This window comes from Sinocyclocheilus rhinocerous, unplaced genomic scaffold, assembly GCF_001515625.1.
Source record: "Sinocyclocheilus rhinocerous isolate Xijiao unplaced genomic scaffold, SAMN03320098_v1.1 scaffold1493, whole genome shotgun sequence".
NCBI lineage: Eukaryota > Metazoa > Chordata > Actinopteri > Cypriniformes > Cyprinidae > Sinocyclocheilus > Sinocyclocheilus rhinocerous.
The window spans coordinates 111,331-133,183 of NW_015640467.1; the positions used below are offsets into that span (position 1 = coordinate 111,331).

General features: G+C 33.9%; 1 protein-coding gene across 1 annotated transcript in view; it reads right to left on the bottom strand.

Annotated features, from left to right (window-relative positions):
* Positions 1-21,853, bottom strand: part of LOC107753062 (SH3 and multiple ankyrin repeat domains protein 1-like) — a 50,624-nt gene that overhangs the window by 7,274 nt on the left and 21,497 nt on the right. Inside the window, exons 8-23 of the mRNA XM_016569165.1 lie at positions 18,738-18,854; positions 17,564-17,641; positions 17,280-17,346; positions 15,792-15,973; positions 15,572-15,702; positions 11,697-11,815; positions 11,506-11,619; positions 10,259-10,337; positions 3,997-4,079; positions 3,774-3,898; positions 2,533-2,668; positions 2,351-2,431; positions 2,174-2,182; positions 1,192-1,218; positions 891-950; positions 618-733 (exon numbers count right to left, since the gene is read on the bottom strand). Of these exons, the coding sequence (XP_016424651.1) occupies positions 618-733; positions 891-950; positions 1,192-1,218; positions 2,174-2,182; positions 2,351-2,431; positions 2,533-2,668; positions 3,774-3,898; positions 3,997-4,079; positions 10,259-10,337; positions 11,506-11,619; positions 11,697-11,815; positions 15,572-15,702; positions 15,792-15,973; positions 17,280-17,346; positions 17,564-17,641; positions 18,738-18,854 (1,524 nt within the window). The remainder of the gene's footprint in view (positions 1-617; positions 734-890; positions 951-1,191; positions 1,219-2,173; positions 2,183-2,350; positions 2,432-2,532; positions 2,669-3,773; positions 3,899-3,996; positions 4,080-10,258; positions 10,338-11,505; positions 11,620-11,696; positions 11,816-15,571; positions 15,703-15,791; positions 15,974-17,279; positions 17,347-17,563; positions 17,642-18,737; positions 18,855-21,853) is intronic.

Genomic DNA, 21,853 nt, shown 5'->3' on the forward strand with positions numbered 1-21,853 from the left:
GAATATTTAGCACATTTCCTTTCTGCCTCAGTGAAAGACGGCTCTACATCAGACAATCTTACAACTCTACTTCCACACAATAACTGCTTGTATATATACTTTTTCTCAGCACCTACAGCACAGATGCGGTATCACTCTTACATTTATTACTAGGCGAAAAGCCTTACTAACATGACTGTGCAACAGCTAAGACCAGGCGAGCAAATGCAAGTGGTCATATGTAGCAACACACATCAAAGAACCCTTTTCTTCTGCCAAAACTACTGTTTCAAAGCTGTATATATAACTCTTTTCAAGATTTTCTTGTAGCTACTGAGCAAGCTGATGCAATAATCAAACAAGCTTTCATGTGTGAAAGCAAATTGTTTTGTTCTGAACATTTCACTAATTAAAGTCCCCGCACAGCATTTTTTTATGCCGAAATATTTAGCTACATGCTGCTGCTCATGCTGTTGTTTTTTTAAAGATGCTTGTTAAAGTTTATGCTGATGATAAATGACAAAAGATGCCATACTGACTGTAGTTTAAATTATGAGTAACTTGACTTCAAAAGTAGCTTCCTCAAGACTGTCAAAACTCTATGTTAATCAGAACAGATATAATGAAACAGATGTTACCTCATTAGCGTTAAAGCCCTTGTTTCGTTCCTTCTTGCCCCCGTGACTTCTGTGACCCTGAGAGTCTGATGTGCTAATTGTCTGCTGAGCAGCGGCTAGAATCTCATCCAGCTTATCTGAAGGACGACAAGAGAAAATGAACATGCTACAAAACTTGAGGTGAATCACCTGGATATAATAATATACTTTAAATGTGAGATTCAAAAGTGTGTATACAGTAAAAATTTATATCAGGAGATGAGATATAATAAATGAAAAGGACTGGTTTCTTACTAAGGGCCATTTGATAGACGCTCTTCTTCTTTTCTGGAGCTTGAGAGCTCTCTGTATGATCTGAGCATCGACACATACAAAAAAATTAGCAACTTCACACACAAATACACAGAGACAGCTACACATGTATCTGACCATAATGATCCTAATACATGATGCACACATGCCAGAGAAACTTGTGGAATCTCATGAATTGCTCTTAAATGCATCCTATGTGGTAATCATACTAACTAGAGGCAGTCATAATACACATTTCATAACCCTTATGCATTTGAAGAAAACAAAAGAAAAATCAAGTCACCTGGTTTCTTCTTCCATGGCGAGGCAGCTGCAAAAGGAAGTGAGTAATGTTAAAAATGCAATAATATGCTTTTATAAGTGCATGTTTAACCGGACACTGTGGTGACAATGTAACATTTCGCATTTTTTTAATCATTATTTAAAATTATTCCCTTGTAACAGTATTAACAATCGGTGTCAATAAACAGCAAGTATTTTTCTCAAGTTTGCAGTCTATTTTCAGTTGTCATGGTAACAAACTAAGAAGAAAACTGACAGCCAACAAACATTATAACATGTTTTCACTGTCACTGAAAGAAACAAATTTTATAACTAATATATATAAACTGCATACTGTTGTTTATTGTTTAAAATCTAGACTGATACTGACTGATAAACTAATAAAGGATCATTAATAACCTTGATAAATTTTATATGAGAAGACAGATTTTCCAACTAAAACACTTAAACTCTCTGCAACACTATGATATGATTAAACAGTTAATTTCGTAAAACCTGTCAGAAAACTAAGACATATTTCACCCCTAAAACAAGAAAGTATTTTTTGCATAATGAAAACGAGGCCTGTTTTAGGATAATCTGTGTTTTGTTTTTGCATTGTAACATTCTTTTCATGACCAAATACAATTTCCAATTTTTTTAAATAGTATTTAAATATTATGGTTGTGAAATAACTAAATTAATAATAAATGAAATAAATAAAAATAAATAAAAAATATTATTTTTATGAGAATCTTCTGACAGTCACTGAGGAGAATAGCATGGAGAAGCATCGTGAAACATTTTTTTAAACATCCATATGCAACAAATATGCTCATTTCCCATAAAATGACAATATGCATTGCTATAAAATGACATTTCACATAAAAAAAAAAAAATAGTTAGTTAGTTAGTATTTTGGGGTGAAATGTGTCCTGGATAATTTTTGTGAGATTCATTCTAAAATATTATAATGGTTCAAAATGACAAGACATTGCACAGACCTTTCTCCACTGTGTGCAAAGAAGAAAGAAAGACAAAGAAGCAAATTATCAGCCAAAAAGAGGATTGAAAGTGTAATATCAGAGTTTATGATAACAGTAAACGCTTAATAGAATAACAAGCATTTCATGCGTGTATGTGTATGGAAGGTGTGTGTATATGTGTTTGTAAGACTGTACCCATCTCCTCCAGTTCTGAAGTCATGGATTTGGAGCGCAGAGCTATAGCCGGAGGGGTCAGCCGCTTACTTTGCTGGGGAACTAAAGGGAAAGAGAGCGCTGTTAAATCAAATCAAAAACTGCCTGCAATGTCATTCATTCATACTCCCACAGACAAATCCACAGTAAAATCGCTCTCTGACCTTTCTTCTTAGGCATTTCCTCCATCTCAGGATTTCGCGCTACCATGACGACCTTCACCATCAGACTGTTCCCGCCCTGGCGAATCATGTTCACCACCTGCCTGTGACCCACCTTCACCACATTGATTCCATTCACCTGTGAAAATACAGCCATAATATTTCAATCAATAGTAACTTAAGATACATTGTAATATACATAACCATTCAAAGGTTGCAGGTCAGTATTTTTTAAAAGAAAGAATTACAAAGAATACTGAAAAAATGCATCACAGTGTATCGCACATATCGTATCACTTATAATAATATATAATAAGTATATAGAAAAGAAGCACAACTGTTCTTAACATTGATAATAATCAGAAATGTTTCTTGAGCGGTGAATAAGCATATTAGAATGATTTCTGAAGGATCATGTGACACTGAAGACTGGAGTAATGATGCTGAAAATTCAGCTTTGATCACAAGAATAAATTACATTTTAAAACATAAATAAATAAAAAAAACACTAAATCGTAAATCGTAATAAAATTTCACAATATTACCATTTTTATTGCATTTTTAATCAAATAAATGCTAAATGCTAAAAAAAAATGTTACCAAGCCTGAACTTTTGAACGTGTATATTCCAAATATTCTATTTCTACTCTATTTTTCAATTAAGGTGATTTTTACAAAGATTGGTTTTTTTTTTATTTAAGAAAACTATATTTAAAAATTATATAAGAAAGGAAATTTGATTTGCAATTTGGAGAAAGAGAGAGAAACACAAGTGGGTGTCTTGAGCATTATCATCAGATTTGATTCAAAATGATTCAACATGATTCACACCCTCCAAATTAACCAGCTGGGAACCGTGAGGTGAAGGTTTTTGCTAACAGGGCGTTGCGTCTGGAGACGTATCAATAAAAATATATTTTGCAGCACCACATACTCAAGATGGCATACACAGAGAACACAAGATCCATGTCATCTTCTCTTCCAGAATCAAATTAAAGTAGGTAACACAAGTATCTCAGTGAGGTTTATCACCTCAGTGTAGGTGTTAAGATTTGTTCAGTGTTGGGTTTAACACCTCACAGACTGGAGACTATACCGCTAAACTAGTTTTGGCTTTTGTAGCGATGCAGCATTCGGTCTTCTATATAACATTCTATGGCTCTTTATCTAATAAAAACTTGTTTTAATGGTTCATTAGATGTCTAAAACAAGGTTGCATCAAAGGAGGCGACATCTTTGCTGACCTCGATCAGGAAGTCCCCCATCCGCAGGCCGGACCTCCACGCGACGCCCCCCTCGTCGACAGACTCGAGGTACTGCAGAGCAGGAAAGGCTGGAGTCGGGCTGAACTCCTCAACAGGAGTCTGGGCTGGAGATCACAGATCACAATCATGGACGTGATCCGTCTATGTCATGCTGTGCTCTGTTATCAAACCAGAAAAGAGCTCGCTGATGTCCATCACTTACCTTTGGCCCCTCGGAGTACAAAACCGAAGCCTTCATTGTCTTTTTTCTGCAGAAGTACAGTTTTCTCCTTTATGATGTAGTCACTGTCAGAGAGAGAAGAGAGAAGCTCATATGAAAGACTAATAATAATAACGGAAAACATCTCAGGTTGCGCATGTAACCATGGTTCCCTGAGAAGGGGAACGAGACACTGCGTCCCCTAGAGGGCGCTATGGGGAATGCCTCCGTATGACCACTGTCTGGAGCATGAGCTAAACACGACAATGAACTTGACATTGGCAGGCGGCAGCCTATGACATCATAGCTGGTGCGGCCGAGAGTATTAAAAGGGCACCTGTGAAATACGTCATCCTTTTTCTTGTCTTCAGGAGACCGTTTGTTTGTACATGAGTTTGGAGCATGCACGTTTAGCTCCTGAGGGAGCAGAATGCGCGCACTGAAGAGATTTCTCAGTGAAAGCTCAGTTCGCGCTGTCCCTATTCCCGCCTGCACTGAGGCGATCTCCACAGCAGACTTCTACCCGACAGTCAAAGCGGCATTATGTCACGAATGTGTGGACTCAGAGGAATTCTCATATTGAGGCCTCTGCTCCTAGAGCTCTGCCATCTACTGCAAGCGTCGTCAGTTATTTTCATTGAGAGCTCCACTAGGTTGTGAGTCTGTGAGTTTGTAGGCTCTCTGTGAGCCTCCTTACAGGATGTCCTGAGCGTAGGGTGTAGTTAGGGCTCCTCTTGTTTTAGAGAGTTGTCATGTCGAGGCCTCTGCTCCTAGAGCTTGTCTAGGCGGTAGTATGCTAGGTTGTTAGGCTCTCTGGGAGCATCCTTGGCTACTGACCTTAGTATGGAGTGTTGTTAGGCCACCTCTCAGTTTGAGAGGTATTGTATTTAGGCCTCCACTCTGCAGAGCTGGCTCTGAGTGTTAGGCTCTTTGTGAGCCTCCTTGGATGCTGGCCTGAATAAGAACATAGGCTCCTGTTGAGGCCTCTGTTCTTGAGAAGCTCCGGTCTATGATCGCGTTGCTGGTGCAGGAGTGAGGACTCCTTTGAGTCTTTGACTTAGCTCAACCAATAAAGCACTCATCCCTTCAGCATGGCAGCGTTGGTTCACCGTTCCCATAGTGGCCTCTAGAGGATGCAGTGCGAGTTCCCATTTGAAAGGAAGCGTCTCAGGTTACGCATGAAACCTGAGAAGGGAAACGAGACGCTGAGTCCCTTTGCAATGCTTCAGGAATTGCTGCATGTCTCCTTCAGGCAAGAAGTGGAAGCTGCACCAGCTGTGACGTCATAAGCTGCCGCCTGCCAATGTCAAGTTCATTGTTGTGTTTAGACTCATGCTTCATGACAGACCATGCCGGAGGCATTCCCCATAGCGCTCTCTAGGGGACGCAGTGTGAGGTCCCATTCGAAAGGGAAACAAACAAATTACAAATGAAAATTTAAATGAAAATGGAAAATAAAAAAAATAAAAACAAACTCAAAATATGAATTAAAATAAAATCCCAATTATACAAAAAAAATTTAGCAAAATCTTTAAGCTTATTTCTGCAACTCACACTTAAGAAATTACTTGTCACCATTTTGGAATATAAACCTAAATCAGGGTTATTGTTAAATAAAACTAAAATCATACATCTAGCTTTTTTATTTCTAAATGAAAAAAATAGCTTTTATATTAAATTTTTTTTTATTCAGTTAGTTGCCAAGGAAACATTATTCATTTTCATTTAGTTTACATTTAAGTACTAATTTACTAAAAGTACTAAAACTGAAACAAAAATGTCTAAAAACCATACAGATATATATTAAAAATGACTAAAACTTTAAAAATTACAAAATTGTTTACAAATAAAAATTAATTCAAAATATTTTAAAAAGTATAGTTAAACTATAACTATAAATTATTCAAAAACTGTATTAATGATACTAAACACAACACTGCACTGAATCCACTGGAAAAACTAGCTGTTTTGGAACATGAAAGCCAATTTCTAGCTGTTTCAGGCCGGTAAATCATCTTGGACCAGTAGCAAACAAGCTACAATTTAAAGTGGTTAAGATGTTTGTAAAACTGTGACTGGTCAACCAACCAGTTAATATCCAGCTTTCATAAGCTAATGACCAGCTTAGACCATTTAGAAACCAGCTACCATGTTCAAAAACACAGCTACTAGCTGAAGCTCAAAAACAGAAATGATTCATAAAAATGTCATTTATGTTGGGTTTTAAGTAGCAACAATACCGGTAGTAACTATTTTGGCGGACACCATGGTTACCATGGTGAGAGTATGGGGGTTGGTTTGTAGACGTGTGCAGCTAGTTCAGTGCAAAGACAATGACAGTTACAGACGTTTTAGAATATAAATAGTTCGAGTAATGCATTCACACTGAAAATTACAAAAAGAAAAAATAAAGTGTGGAATGTTGGACACTTCATGCACTCAACTGTGGCAGCTTTAATTACATAGCGGAGGGGGAGGAGCTATCAGACTTCGATGATGAAGGACAAAATAATCTTTACATAATTCATACACTACACGGTTGAGTGCAAAGTGCATAAGTACATAGCGTATAAGTGCATAGTGTATAGAGCATCATTTGGGACGCAGCTATAGATGATATTATTTTCTTTGACTATACTGAGGTCTACTTAACTAACAGACGACCAGTGCTGGGTAGTAACTGATTACATGTAATCTGGATAACATAATAAATGTAGCTCTTGTAATTAGAGTACATTACATTTTAAAATGCTCATAATCAGATTACAGTTACTTTTTTGTGGATTACATGATTACGTTTTAATGTACGATTACAATTATGTACGTAATTTACGCAGCACTGCAGATGACATACTTTAGACTTCTAGTTCTTATATAAAGCTAATTATAAGCTAAATACCAAACCCCTACTACAAAAAAAAAAAAACATTTAAAGTTTAGAAATACAAAATCTGATAGGTTTTGTCAAATTTTTATGCCACATTTTAAACAATTCAGGAGCATCACAGCACGCTAAAAAAATAAATATTCAGATTAGCAGCGATGGAAAACTAAAACAAGTTCTGTAACTAAAGAAAATTACTATTTAACTTTTAACGTCAGCTAAACATGTTTTTATTTAAATTATGATTTTCTAAAATCCTCACATGACAAGTTTGCCCATTTTCTAGATCCGTCTCAAATTTTAAACCAAGCAGACAGCAGCATTTTCCTACTTAAATGCGGTTCGCAACAGCATCAACACATTGCATCTGTGCAGGAATAACAGCAGAAAATACTGTGAGGCATAAATGACGAAGAGTTCGGACTGAGCAACCAACCGTTTAAATGCATACATGCGATCACATAAACACATAAATACTATATTGATGTAACACATACTCACTTAAATAAAACACTTATATAAAGCACATTTTAAATGAACCCAAACCAAAACCTACTACAAAGGGAAACTTTAAACAATAAGAAAACTGTAAAAATGTAGCAATTTAAAATCCACATATTCATGCCATATTTGTGAGAATCACAACATGCAAACAAATTAATATTCACATTATCAGCGATGGAAAACCAAAATAAGTTCGGTTTTGAAGATTATAATTTAACACCTTTAACTTGAGCTGAACGTTTTCCTTTTTTATTGCAATTATGATTTTCCATTACAAAATCCTCACATGAGAAGTTTGCCCATTTTCTAGAAGTTGATCTGTCTTGAATTTTAATCCAACCCGGCAGCAGCATTTTCCTACTTAAACGCCGTTCCCAACGGCATTACATATCTCATCAGTGTAGGAATGACAGCGGGAAAGATAGTGATGCATAAATGACAATACACCAGCAAGACTCACACACGTTCATCCTGTATTTGATCAACCCCGCAGCATCACAACTTTCTATGATGTACTGTGTGTTTCACACACACACACATACATACATATATACACCCATAGTGACTCATACCCTTTCAATGACTCAAAAACACACATACATGTGACATGAACTCATTTACAACACTAAAACACACACATGTACCGTATGTACAATGAAAGCCACATTCACAACTCATATGCACACGTATAGACACATATATATACACGCACTGTAAGAGAGAGAGGGATTTGATTTACGATAAACGACCAGACTTTAGCCACACACACACACACACACATACATACAGATGATATATACTGTATATGAAAGCATTCTGCTCAACAGTCTGTCTGCTACCTCTTCAGAGCATCCATCTGCCTGTCTCGCTCTCTCTCGCTCTATCCCTCTCTCTCCGCAGCGACAATAAAAGAACGGAGCAGCCGATACCTGTAAATGAACCAGACGCTGCGGTTCTGGGGACCGAGCGAGGGCCATGAGGATGAGAGGGAGAGAGGGAGAGACAGGTCTTTCTCTCCGTATCCCCCCATTTATATAAATGCAGCCTTGGTGAGCGGAAGATACTTATTTAAAAAAAAGTTAAAATCTTTCTTTAAAAAATCTTCTTCAAAAATTGTCCTTTTTGGACAAAAAAATTATAATAACAATAACACTGTTGTGGTTTGGAACGAAATGAGGGTGAGTAAATAATGACAGAATTTTCATTTCTGGGTGATCTATTCCTTTCATACAGAACCGGAGATAAATTGTGGGATTTTGATGAGTGGGTGAGAGATGCGAGCGGATACTGGTATTCACCACTCACTCGGCCTGCATGGCAACAGATGATCAAGACAGCTTATATGTGCACACTCTCACACACACACCCATGCACACATACATGAACACAAAACACAACGTATGCACACAATTTTACATATCCTCTGGAAACCGCGCCGTTTCAGCTGATGCACGGTGCGTGAGAGAGAGACAGATCAGAGACAAGAGAGTGGCAGCAGAGAGACAGCAGCGGCTCACACCGCATGTGTTAATATTCCACATGAGAGCCACAGATCCAAACATTGTTGTGTAATTTTTTGAAAGTGGCTGTGACATTTGCATACAGTCTAGTGGAGGCAGAGACTCGCTTTCTGCACCTGCCAGCAAACGTTTGAAACAGGAAACAGCCGCTAATCTTTTTTGTGGTGAATCCATTTGACAAAAACCCATCGATAGATTTCACTGGATCAACATGTATAGTTTAGTTCATACTTGCTAGTGTGCACACACTTTATCACAAAAGAAAACCCATTTCCAATATAGAGGCACAGCACAATCTAAGTGACACTAAGTGATTTTAGTTCAGTTTTTAACATATACAGTATATTATATTATCATAGAGTTGTAAGTTATTTCTACAGTACATTTTAGAAATTATGGAATATTAACTAATAGTTTGGGGGCAGTAAGATTTTTTTTTAATTATTACTTGTATTTAGAAAAGATGCATTAAATTGATCAAAAGTAACAGTAAAGACATTTATAATGTAAATACTTCCATTTCAAATGAATGCTGTTCTTTCGAACTTTCTATTCATCAAATAATCCTGAAAAATAAAATGTATCACAGTTTCCACAAAAATATGAAGCAGCACAACTGTTTTCATCACTGATAATAATCAGAAGAAACGAGTGTAGGAGAGAAACATGCTTTAAAGGAATAGTTCACTCAAAAACCAGAATCCTGCGCTTGTTTCAAACCTGTGTGATTCTCTGTCTAACGTGGAAAATGAAAGGAGATGTTTAGCTGAACGTTCATGCTGCTCTGTTCCACATAATGAAAGCATACAGTGAGCATGTGGCCTCCTGAACTTAAAGGCACAATATGTAAGTTTATTTATTAAAATATCCAAAAACCACTAGAACAGTGTTATATATTTTGCTGACTTGTGTACTTACATTATCCCAAATGTTTCGAAGAATGTTTAAATCCTGAGAAATAAGCAATTTTAACTAGTGACACGGAGCGTGTGTGTAGTGTCATTGTGTCGCCTGCTAATGACGTCATAACCCCTCGATTTCCAGTTTTGTTTTGTAGAAAACATGGAAAAATCACAGCAATAAATTACTTTTTACAATATATTCAAATAGGAAAGTTATTTTAAGTTGTAATAATATTTCACAATATTACTGTATTAAATGTAGCCTTAAAACATAAAAAAACTTAGCAACCCCAAACATTTATATTGTGTAATATATGTGTGTGTGTATGTGTGTGTGTGTGTGTGTGCGTGTAAAATTGTCATAAAAAAAAAAATATATAGAACATTTCAAATGAACAGATTATATAAATTAAATAGACAGATAAAGGTAAATTCAGATTCCGTTCTGTTCCCACCTGGGCACTTCAAGACCATCGTACGTTCCTACTGTGTAATGACGAAACAGTTTCCTCTTTGCCTTCTCACTGCGGCTCTCTGAAACACACACACACACACACACACTCTGACTGTTAGCACATGTAGGCGTGTATATCTGTGTAAGTGGAAGTGTGATGTATTCAAATTGATGTGATTTTGCATATTCGTGTGCTGTGCGCATGAAGATTATGTGAGAAGGCAAATCACCACAGGGAAAAGCTCTTGGGGACATCCTCAAAAAAAGAGAAAAGACCCATAAAGGATTCATAAAGAAATGAAATAATTCACCATTGTGTTTTAGGATTATGGTTTGTCGATAGTTATTACATACAGCGTAATTTAAATAGAACAGAAGTCCACATTTAGATAGCCAGGTAAGCACAGAGGAAGAACATTAGCGTTTATCTTTTATAGATCAGGAGAGCTGGATTTCTCAGTTATGCTTCAAATATCAACTCATATCTCAGCTATTTTTCCGATTCCTTCTATTGTCAAAAATGATCCAGAATCCATAAGGAAAACATTTGCTGATATATGAATTTACACCAAGAGCTGTCAACAGGTAACAAACCTGTAAGGAATCATAGGACATTTTTTTGAGCAACAGAAGGGTTTAAATTCATGAAATAAATGTTTTAGTTCTTACTGTCCACACATTAGCACCTCTTCAAACCGGAGTACTGTTTGAGACACTGTTAAAGGGGTCATATAATGCTATTTTAAAGATCATTATTTTGTGTATTTGGTGTAACAGAATATGTTGACATGCTTTAATGTTCAAAAAACACATTATTTTTCAAATACTGTACATTATTGTAGGTCCTCTATGCCCCGCCTCTCTCAAACGCTTCGTTTTCTACAAAGCCCCTGGTGTGTTACTCACAGCAAGCATCATACTGTATGACTTCAGAAGACTGGGAAATAATGAGAATATAGACTAAAGTAAGGTCATTTTTTAAAGAAATTAATCAGTAAGGCTGCATTAAATTGATGAAAAGTTATTTTGAACTTTCTATTCATCAGAAAATCTTGAAAAAAAAAATTACACAAAATTATGAAGCAGCACAACGGTATTTAACATTGATAATAATCAGAAATGTTTAATGAGCAGCAAATCAGCAATGACCCCTTTAAGACTTAAATAAAGGCTAATTTATTTCTACTTCATCTTAACAGACACAGCTGAGATATTAAAGAGAGCTGAGGTGTGATTTGTATGCAGTACCTGTGTGCTGCTCCTGGGTTTGGGGCAGCACCTCTTCTACACAGTCAGCAGGAAACCAGCCTGTTCTGCCCTTCACTGTTCCTTCCCAGAATCCCCCTTCACCTACACTCAACACTGAGAGGGTTTGACACAGCTTTAATAAACCTTAAATATTCAGATGTTTATACTGACTTGAAGAGAAGTCTTCTGACCTTTGACCTTGTCCCCTTTGCTGAGGCTGATCTCGCGCTCACCGTGAGCGGAGCGAGAACGCGTCGCCACAAACACGCGACCCGGAACGGCGCTGTAGAGACGCTTCCTCTGACCTCCTCTATAACACACAAAAACACACGGAGCGACCAGTGCTGTTACTGTTAACCACAACTAAACCTATTAAAAATCTTTTTCTGTAATTGAAAAATAAAGCTGAAATAATATAAAATAAATATTAGATTAAAAAAACAAACATTTCAGTTATAGCTAAGGCAACACTTCTAATTTATGTTTAATTTGGCATACTAAAATATTACAACTAAACTGTGAAAATATTACATAAAACAAATAGAAAGCTATATAGGACAACAAATGTTATATATACTGTATATATATATATATATATATATATATATATAAACCTAATAAAAATTACAAAACATTACAAATTTAAACACACACACAAAAAAAAAATCCAAAAATTAGGCCTTTGACAACTAACTGAAATAAATATGTTAAAGCTAAAGTACTAAAATATCTACAACTGAAATAAATATCAATTAAAGATAAATAGAAATATAAAAGACTAATATATCAAGGCTATACAGAAATATACTGTATAAAAAAAACTATAAAAAATTACAAAAACACAAACTTATACTTTTAAAAAAAAAATTTTAAGCTGAAGTAAATTAATTAAAACTAAAATTGAAATATAAATTAAAGCTACACAGAAGATGAAAAAACAATCTTAAATTTCTACTAAAATTTCTAAAACTAATACTGAAATAAATGAAATCTATACAGAAATATAAAAAAACAACATTTAAAATGACAAAAACACATAAACTTATACTTTAAAATATTTAAACGAATACTTAAACAAAAATAGAAATATTGCCTTTGGCAACTAACTGAAATAAATATGTGTAAGCTGAAGCACTAAAATAACTAAAAGTAAAACTGAAATAGATATAAAGCTATATAGAAATATAAAAAAACTAATAAAAATAAACAAAACATATAACAAGCCAAAAATAAAAAACTCAAAGTATTAAAATTAAAACTAAAATAAAAATGAATAAAAACTATATAGAATTATTTATTTTTTTAAAAACAACAACAACTGATAAACAATTACTAAAACTAAAATGAAATTGAATAAAAGCTCATTTAAAATGTCAATAAATACATAAATATATATAAATAATACTAAAATAACACTGGGGCAGACAGAGGAATACAGAATACAATAATGTGAACATGCAGGCAAAAAGTTGCATCCTATCCAAAGTAATAAAAAATATTGTAGGCGGGTGACTTTGTGCATTAGTGCCAATTAATAATGTTGGCTTGGCTTTGTTAAGTAGGGTAAGTTTCCAAGGATTTGGTGCAGGAATATGATTGTAATAACTCCTTAGTATTTGGATCTCATCCATTATTGAACACCGTGGGACCAAACCCTCATACAAAATCATTATCTCAAGGATGCTACCAAAATTTCAAGACTGGCTGGACCAAACGGAAAAGCAAAAGTTTAAGAATCCACTTCTAGTCTGAATAAACGTCAGATATACTACTGTATAGACGCCACAGAGTGAATGTTTTAGCATGTACACAGCAGAAAGTGTTTGTTTCTAAGCCACCGAGTAAGAATTAACTCAGTATGGCAGTGGAGCTTTGGCCAGAAGCCGAACAGCGCAAATCACGACGTGCAAAATAGTGAGTCAGAGCTTCTGTAATGTACCATAAGAGTGCAACAGAAACCAACACTGACAGTTTAACATATAAAAACACCACAATGATAGAAGATCTAAACGTGTATTTACACTTGAAATTTGTCCATATAATCAATGACATTTCTTCGGTTTTCCTGTAACGTCCCCCTGATGTTCACGCACTACTGAACAGCTGATGTGGAGTGAAACATCTCATACGCTATAAGCTAAAATGCAGTATGATGAATCTCAAGACAAAACATCCAGGTCACATTTTGCCCCAAAAGAAAAAGAAAGAAATAATGACGTTTTGCTTAAAATATCATTAAAACCAAAAATGAAACCTATATTTAGGGCCATTAAAAATGGTCATGACAATTAAGCACATTTAACCTTCTCATTACTTTAATGCATCCAAACATTTTAGTTTTTAGTAATTTACTTATAGATATTATTATTACTATTTAATTATGCTGAATGGTGATTGTTTTTAGACCTATGTCTATATATATATATATATATATATATATTTTCTTTTTTCAGAAATCTCATTCTGATTCTAATTATTATAATACAATGTTTTTTTGCTGTTTATAGCATATTACAGTTGATTAAAAATGTATAAAAAAATATTGCTTTGCTTTTTAAAATTCAATTAATTAAAGGTTAAAATTAAATTAAATTATAAAAATGTCAAATTAAAATAAATACTTCTAAAATGAAAACAATTAAGATAAAACACTTTTTTTATTTGTTTACCTGCATGTCATGTGACCATTAACCAACATCAGACAACTGTGAACTTGTGTTGTTAAATGATTTAATTTATTATTGTTAAATTATTTTATATAAATTTTTTTTGGGGGGGGGGGGGAAATTTGACCCGGAAAAGTTCCTGACAGGTTGAGATTGTTTATTCACCAAAGGAACGTTTCCCAGCACTGAAATCAAACGACGGGGTAAATTGAAAGAAAACAAATGTAATTACAACCCAGAGGCATCCTGGGAAATTCATTTATTAATTTATGATGCCCTATGGTGATTCTCATTTCCATCGGTTTGAGCTTGGTTAAAAAGCAGCCCGTGGTTGCAGGAGTTGCTCTGGTTTGCTGTGCTTTAGGCCTGCTGAGAGGCTGATGATTGATTTTGCAGCACAGCCTGAACTGTTCTTCCCAGTCAGAAAGATTTGTGCCGTTTGTCATCATTTGCAGTGTGTTCAACACAGAGCGTCGGTGAGTAACTAAACTAGCAGCGCTTCTAAAGTTAACCACAATACTGTAGCTTTTCCAGGAATGAGACAAAGCTCTACAATAATAGATAAATAAGTTTCCTAGAAAGTCTCGCTCTCTCGTGTGAAGCACTACAATGTCTAATTCTCTCATTTAAATAAAGCTGAATTAAATAAAAAATTATTATTAGATTAAAATGAAACTAAACTAAATGAAAACTGTAAATAAATGAAAGCTAAAACTGAACTAAAACTGAAACAAAAATAAATTCAATCTAAACAAAAACTAATAAAAATGGCAAAAAAAACTTTAAAAATGTAAATAAAAAAATATATAAATTAAAAAAAAAGAAAAATATAATATAATACAATATAATATAATATAATATAATTATAGAAAAATTGTAATAGTGAAATATAAATTGGAAAATATTTAGTTTCTGTTACATTATATAATTTTTTCTTTAATTAGCGAAAGTAATTAGCATTAGTATATTACTGTACTTTTAGCTATATTATTTATTTATATAATCACATTTCAATCTCATTTTTATTATTATTTGCTGATTTTAATCATTAACTTTTTTATTTTAAATCATTTTTTATCATATGCATTTGCTTTTTTCTATGTATGTATGTATGTATGTATGTATTTTTTAAATCTATTCATTTATGTATTTAATTTAGTGAATTGGTTTATTCAGATGGCTCATGTTTAAAACAATTACTGATTAAAAAAAACACTGATTTATTTCAGACTCAATTATATATATATCAGGTTTCTTATTTTTATTTTTTTTTGTGACTTTGATTTTTTTAGTGTTGCTGCACCAACAAAACCTGTGAAACTTTTACAGGATTTGATATTGAAAAACATCACCACTTTATATACAACGGTCAAAAATGGTCACCAGGGATCAGTACTCACCCCTGCCTCCCTCGTTGTTTGTGCTGCTTTTCCTCCGTCTCTCCTCCCTCTCTCCCTCGGGACGGGGATCGGGTTCGGGCTCCGTGGGGACTGCTGGAGCTCCTCAAAGCGAAAGAGGCCCGGCGCTGAGTCTGATTGAAATGAGAGAAAACAAATGATTTGGCGACTGATGTCTGTGCTGGCGTGTTCCCCTGAAGGCCAGCAGGAGGTGAAGGGCTACCTGAGCAGGTGGCATGCTGGCGGCAGCGGCGGGCAGCACTACGGGGTCCATGAGCGTCGTCATCATGTTCTCGCTCTTGGCGCGGAGCAGCGGGTGAGAATGCTGAAGGCCAGCCATGATGGCTTGATTCAACATACCGTCCATAAAGAGAGGAGCGTATTTGGGAGTTTCCAAAAACGGAACTGGTGGGAAAAGAATAAAAGATTAGAGAAGAAGAGATCATATAGAGATGGGCTCTGTTCCAGAACCTAGTGAGCTGCCTTGATGTCTACATAGGCAGCTGCCTTCAAAGGAACTTCACAAGCAAGCGATTTGGAAGCTCTACATAGGTAGAAAATAATGAAGCATGTGAGAATTGATTCAAATGGAACTTGACTTTAGCATGTTCCTAATAGTGTTATTTTAGTATTATTTACTTTTATAGTATGTTAATATTTTGAATTAGCTTTTAGCTTTTGCCTTTATTTTTAATTTTAGTGCCTACATTTATTTGATTTTAGTTTTTTAGTTTTATTATTTATTATTATTTTATTATGATATTTTCTTATTTTATATATATATATTTTTATTTCAGCTGATTAATGATTAATAATTTTTTTATACTTAAATAATATGTTTAAACTAATAGTTTTAGTTTCAGGTAATAACAACACTGGTATCTAAGCTAATGATACAACACTCTAATAAGCATTAAAAAAAAACACACAAATATTGAGTAAAATGGTCTATTTTAATTAGATGAAATCGCTGTTTATCAGTACTTTAATTTTTCACATTGAGCTTGTCACAAAGCATTATGGGTTTTGGCTTCTCTATGAAGGACGCGTGTGATTCTGCCTTCCAATTTGGCCAAAATAAGGCATCTTTGTAGCAACAAAATCATGTCTTAATGGTGGGGTAAGTGATTTCTGGTAGCCAATGTTGACATTTGAAATCACCAAAACAAACACGCCCCTACCCCAAAAGGGTCTCGCCCCTATTTTGATAGCTCCGCCCCACACATACGTACGCAACCCAGGCAACGATTAGTTCTGTGAAACAAAGCAAAACCAATGTTACACCGTGTCTTCACCGGACGCGAGTGGCGCGGCGCGACAAAATACTATAGAATTATAATCTGTGATGCTGTCTACACCATAGATATATATACAGTACATATCTATGGTCTACACTGAATGCGGCGCGGCACGACACGACAAATCCCCGACAGAAAAATGCTGATGCGTTCTATTCATGACGTATTGACACAAATTTCAAATGATTTTCAACGGTCATTTTCTCTCCTCCACATAACGAGTAGACACGCCCCTTACTGCTGATTGGCTACAAGTTTGTTTTGCTAGTCGGTCCGAATCAGTTTTCTAAAGCGTTTTTGAAAAATCGCTTACCCCACCTTTAAAGAACAGCCTGCATAAGCTAGATTTTGGAGGAGAGCTATGGTATGCTTATTTCTTTCTGTCTTCTTGCACATTTTAAATATAAACTTACCGACATCTGCATTATTGTGATTTTTGATGATTTCTCCAAGTTCAAAATGGCCAGACATCACAGCGACCTGTCAAACACAGCATTGCTATATACTTTGCAACAATGCAGTCTTTAATATGAGGACAATCTTTGCAATTCTAGGAAACATGCACTCGCAATTTTGATTATTTATCTATGTAAATGTCTTTATGTCTTGCCAGCCTTTTATGTTTAGTACAGTGGTGAAACCTCCCACATGCATGTATAAGAAGTCATTTAGATTAGAACGATTAACACACAGATACCTGGAAGGGGGTTTGACCGTGTTTGTTCTTTATCTCCTTATTGGCTCCTCGGTAAAGAAGGACCCGGGCGCAGCTCTCCTGATTGGACAGAGGAGATTCTTAAATCAAGATAAGCAGTCTTGTTTTCTGTGAAACTGATCAAAATGAACTGAGTTTATGATTAAAAAAAGAACAAATCTGCCAATGGGCTCAGAAAAATCTACTTAATTCAAAGAGAAAAACAAGTTTTCATATCCTATTGACAGATATTTGTTCTTGTTTTAAACATAAACTCTTTTAATTATGTTCAGTTTCTCAGAAAAAATGAACTTACTTAATTTTGTTCAATTTCTCAGAAAGCAAGGCTTCATATCTTCATTTCAAGGATATTTGTATTGGAAAACAAGACCAAAATACTGAGGAAGATATTCATTATTTGCAGTGCATGCAACATTTAATGCCATGACTTTATCAATTTCTGACTTCCTGCTCTGATTTAAGACCTTTCAAAGGCCTTCATTTGTGGAAGGGCGAATTACGATTTTTTTAAGACCTGCAGAAAAACTGAATAAAGCTAAAAAAAAAAAAAAACTAAATAAATATTAAATAAAATATATATAAATATTAGACACACACAAACAAAAAAATGAAAATGACCTGAAATAAGTTTTAGCTGAAGGTAAAATTATTTAATGCCATGACTTTATCAATTTCTGACTTCCTGCTCTGATTTAAGACCTTTCAAAGGCCTTCATTTGTGGAAGGGCGAATTACGATTTTTTTAAGACCTGCAGAAAAACTGAATAAAGCTAAAAAAAAAAAAAACTAAATAAATATTAAATAAAATATATATAAATATTAGACACACACAAACAAAAAAATGAAAATGACCTGAAATAAGTTTTAGCTGAAGGTAAAATTAAACTGAATTAAAAATAAACCTAAATTATAATATTATAAAAAAAGAAATAAAAATGACACAGAAAGAACATAAAATTACAAAAAAAAAACTAAAATTAAAATTAAATTAAATTACAATTATATTGTTTAAAATTAAAGCTAATCAAATAATCAAAACATTTAAAGTATATAATTAATAATAAAATAAGATCGTATTACACCTTGAAAGTCTAAGGAAAGTCAAAAAGATGTCACATCTGTATTGGTGTTTTACTGTCAGACTCTGTCAGGTTACCTTGTTGTAAAGGGCACATATGTGGAGGGCAGTGTTTCCTGATGCATTCTGGGAAGTGGTGTCTGCCCCATAGAACAGAAGGTGTTCTAAGTGTTGGGCGAATCCGTGCTGACACGCCTACAGTTGAGTGAACAAAACACAGAGGTTAAAGAAATTAGATCACATCCACTTGTTGGGAAAAGTCAGGGAAAAACTAGAGGACCAACCAAAAGAGGGCAGTAAAGAGGCAATCCACTCAGAAGTGTCATATATCTTTCTGTTGGAGGCGGTTATGGAAAGTAATTTAGCATCTTTCTGTTTTATAATACATATTTCTATACACTTTTACAAATGAACATCATTATTGATTATGAATATATATTACAACATGCATTTCTGAATACAGCGTGAAATTCAATATTTTTGCTCTGATTACTAAAACTTCCACTGGTTGTGTTAGCCTAGCAGGCTAACTGATTAGCATGCTATTCACAGGGAATGACAGAATGTTAGCTTAGCAGCCTAAGCATGCTAATCGAAAATACAAAGAACAAAACTCTGACAAAATTAATTAGGTTCTATATGAATCCTGTATAATTTCAAGAACAATAAATTATGTATTTTCATGGTTAGGACTGCTATCATCATTATGTGCATACATTACCATGTAATTGTTATATCATCCACATTCATTTCAATTTTAGCTAAAGTTTTGTTGTTTCTCATTTCCATTAGTTTTTGTTTTATTATATTGACTACTCTGCCCCAGTATTATTTTAGTATCATTGAGATCATATTTAGTAGGTTTATCATTTTTATTAATTTCTTTTTGCCTATGATTTTTTTCAGTTTCAGCTTTACTTATTTTAGTACATCAAGAATTTTTATGTATATTTTGAATTCATATAAATTTTAGTTAAAGTTTTAGTATTTTTTTTATTAGATTTTGTTTTTTTTATATTGACCACTCTGCCCCAGTATTATTTTAGTATCATTGAGATACTATTGCAGTTTTTATTACTATTTGGAATTCGTTTTGATTTTTATATTTTCTATTTTCATTTAAATTTTAGTTCAAGTTTTAGTAATTATGTTGCTTTTTCTCATTTTTATTAGTTTTTGTTTTATTATATTGACCACTCTGCCTCAGTATTATTTTGAGATATTATTATAGTTTTTATTAATATTTTTATTTTTATATTATCCATTTGTTTTTAATGTTTTTGTAAGTTTTTCATATTTATTAGTTTGTTTTTTAATTGTGTAAAGAAAAGAAGAGAGAATTAAAAAGAGAAAGTTCTGTTTAGCATCAGGCAACAGACAGACAGCAGAAGACGATGAGTGAAATGAGAGATGAGAGATGAGTACCTGTGAACTTCAACTTCTCCAAACGCCTCTTCATGTCTGATCTATGGAGAGAGAGAGAGAGACAGACAGTGGAGGACTATGGACATGATTCAGAAGCACCTAGACGTTGTTCTCCATTTGTTGAAGACATTTATGTACTGTACTGTGATTGGGCTGTCGGATTCATGTCGTTTCAGACTCAGTCCGCCCACAGTGGGTTTGCTGACGTCGGTGGTGTGGTGTAGTGGTTATATCTCAGGGCTGATATGCTGGAAGGTCTCTAGCCATGCGCTATCACTGCTGTGCCTTAAAGCAAAGCTCTAAACTGCAGGTTGCTCCAGGGGAACATGAACTGTAATAAGTGTACTGGAGAAAAACATCTGCTTAAGGTTCTGACATGATTCTGCTTCAGGATTTTACATTAGGCAATATGTACAACAATCTTGAATTCTGATCATTTAAGTTTTAGTCATTTTATTATGTGCTATTATAATTTAGCACATAAATTTAGTTTTAATTAATTTTATTTCAGCTTTAGTTTTTAGTCATTTTAGTAATTAATTTATATTTTTTATATTATTTAATTATAATTATATTATTTATCTTTTTTATCATTTTTAATAATGTATCACTTATCATTTTTATAATTCTTTAAATATATCTAAATAGTTTTAATGAATTTTATTTCAGCTTTAATTGTAGTAATTTCAGTACTTAAACATTTATTTCAAATTCAAGCACATGAAATCAAAATGTGTTTATAACACTTTAAAAACACACAGAATGCAGTGCTGTCTAATTTCAAAAATAAGTCAATAAATAAATGCATACATTTATCAAACAGTTAATAATTAATTAAAATAAAAAAATGAATAAATATCATTTCAGTTAGTTGCCAAATCAACATTTCTAATTTTCTCAGATTTTCATCTGATATTCATCTTTTATTTTATTCCAGCTTAATTTCAATGATTTCTAATAGTATTAGTAAACAATAACACCTCTATTTAATAGTTTTTCTAAACAACAACAACTATAAATCTTTTTTGTACTGTGCTGAGTTTATTGCAAGTACAGTAGAGTTTGATCAGTAGATTTTCATTATTCATCTTTTATTTTATTCCAGCTTAATTTCAATGATTTCTAATAGTATTAGTAAACAATAACACCTCTATTTAATAGTTTTTCTAAACAACAACAACTATAAATCTTTTTTGTACTGTGCTGAGTTTATTGCAAGTACAGTAGAGTTTGATCAGATGCATGTCGACAACAAAATATAGCAAGAAGCATTTCTCCTCTATTTTAAACAACTGACAAGTCTAATTAACTTCATTCATGTGTAGCTGCATTTTACTGTTTGCATTTAGCATTGCAACCCATTATCAGATTCCTACCCATTAAGTAGCTTTTAATGAGGTTAAAGGTAAAGATCCCACCATCTAATATCTGATGGAAAAATATCTTCAACAGAGGATGAAAAGTGTCTAGCTGCTTACGAATACAGACACAGTAATGACCAGGATGAAACATGCATAAATATGCACAGGTGTTTAGAAACAAGAAGGCGAAGAGCACAAGAGACTGGCATGTTATTCAAATAAAATTTTTAAAAACTCAAACAATTAAAGAAATCCAAAGTTGTCTAATGTAGCAAAACACATATTTTATCATAAATAAAATGATAAATTAAAAAATTAGAGAATGATGTGAATATAAACGAAAAAACACTGAAGCAGACACATGCATGATGCACACATATACACACAGGCTTTGACATATATATATAA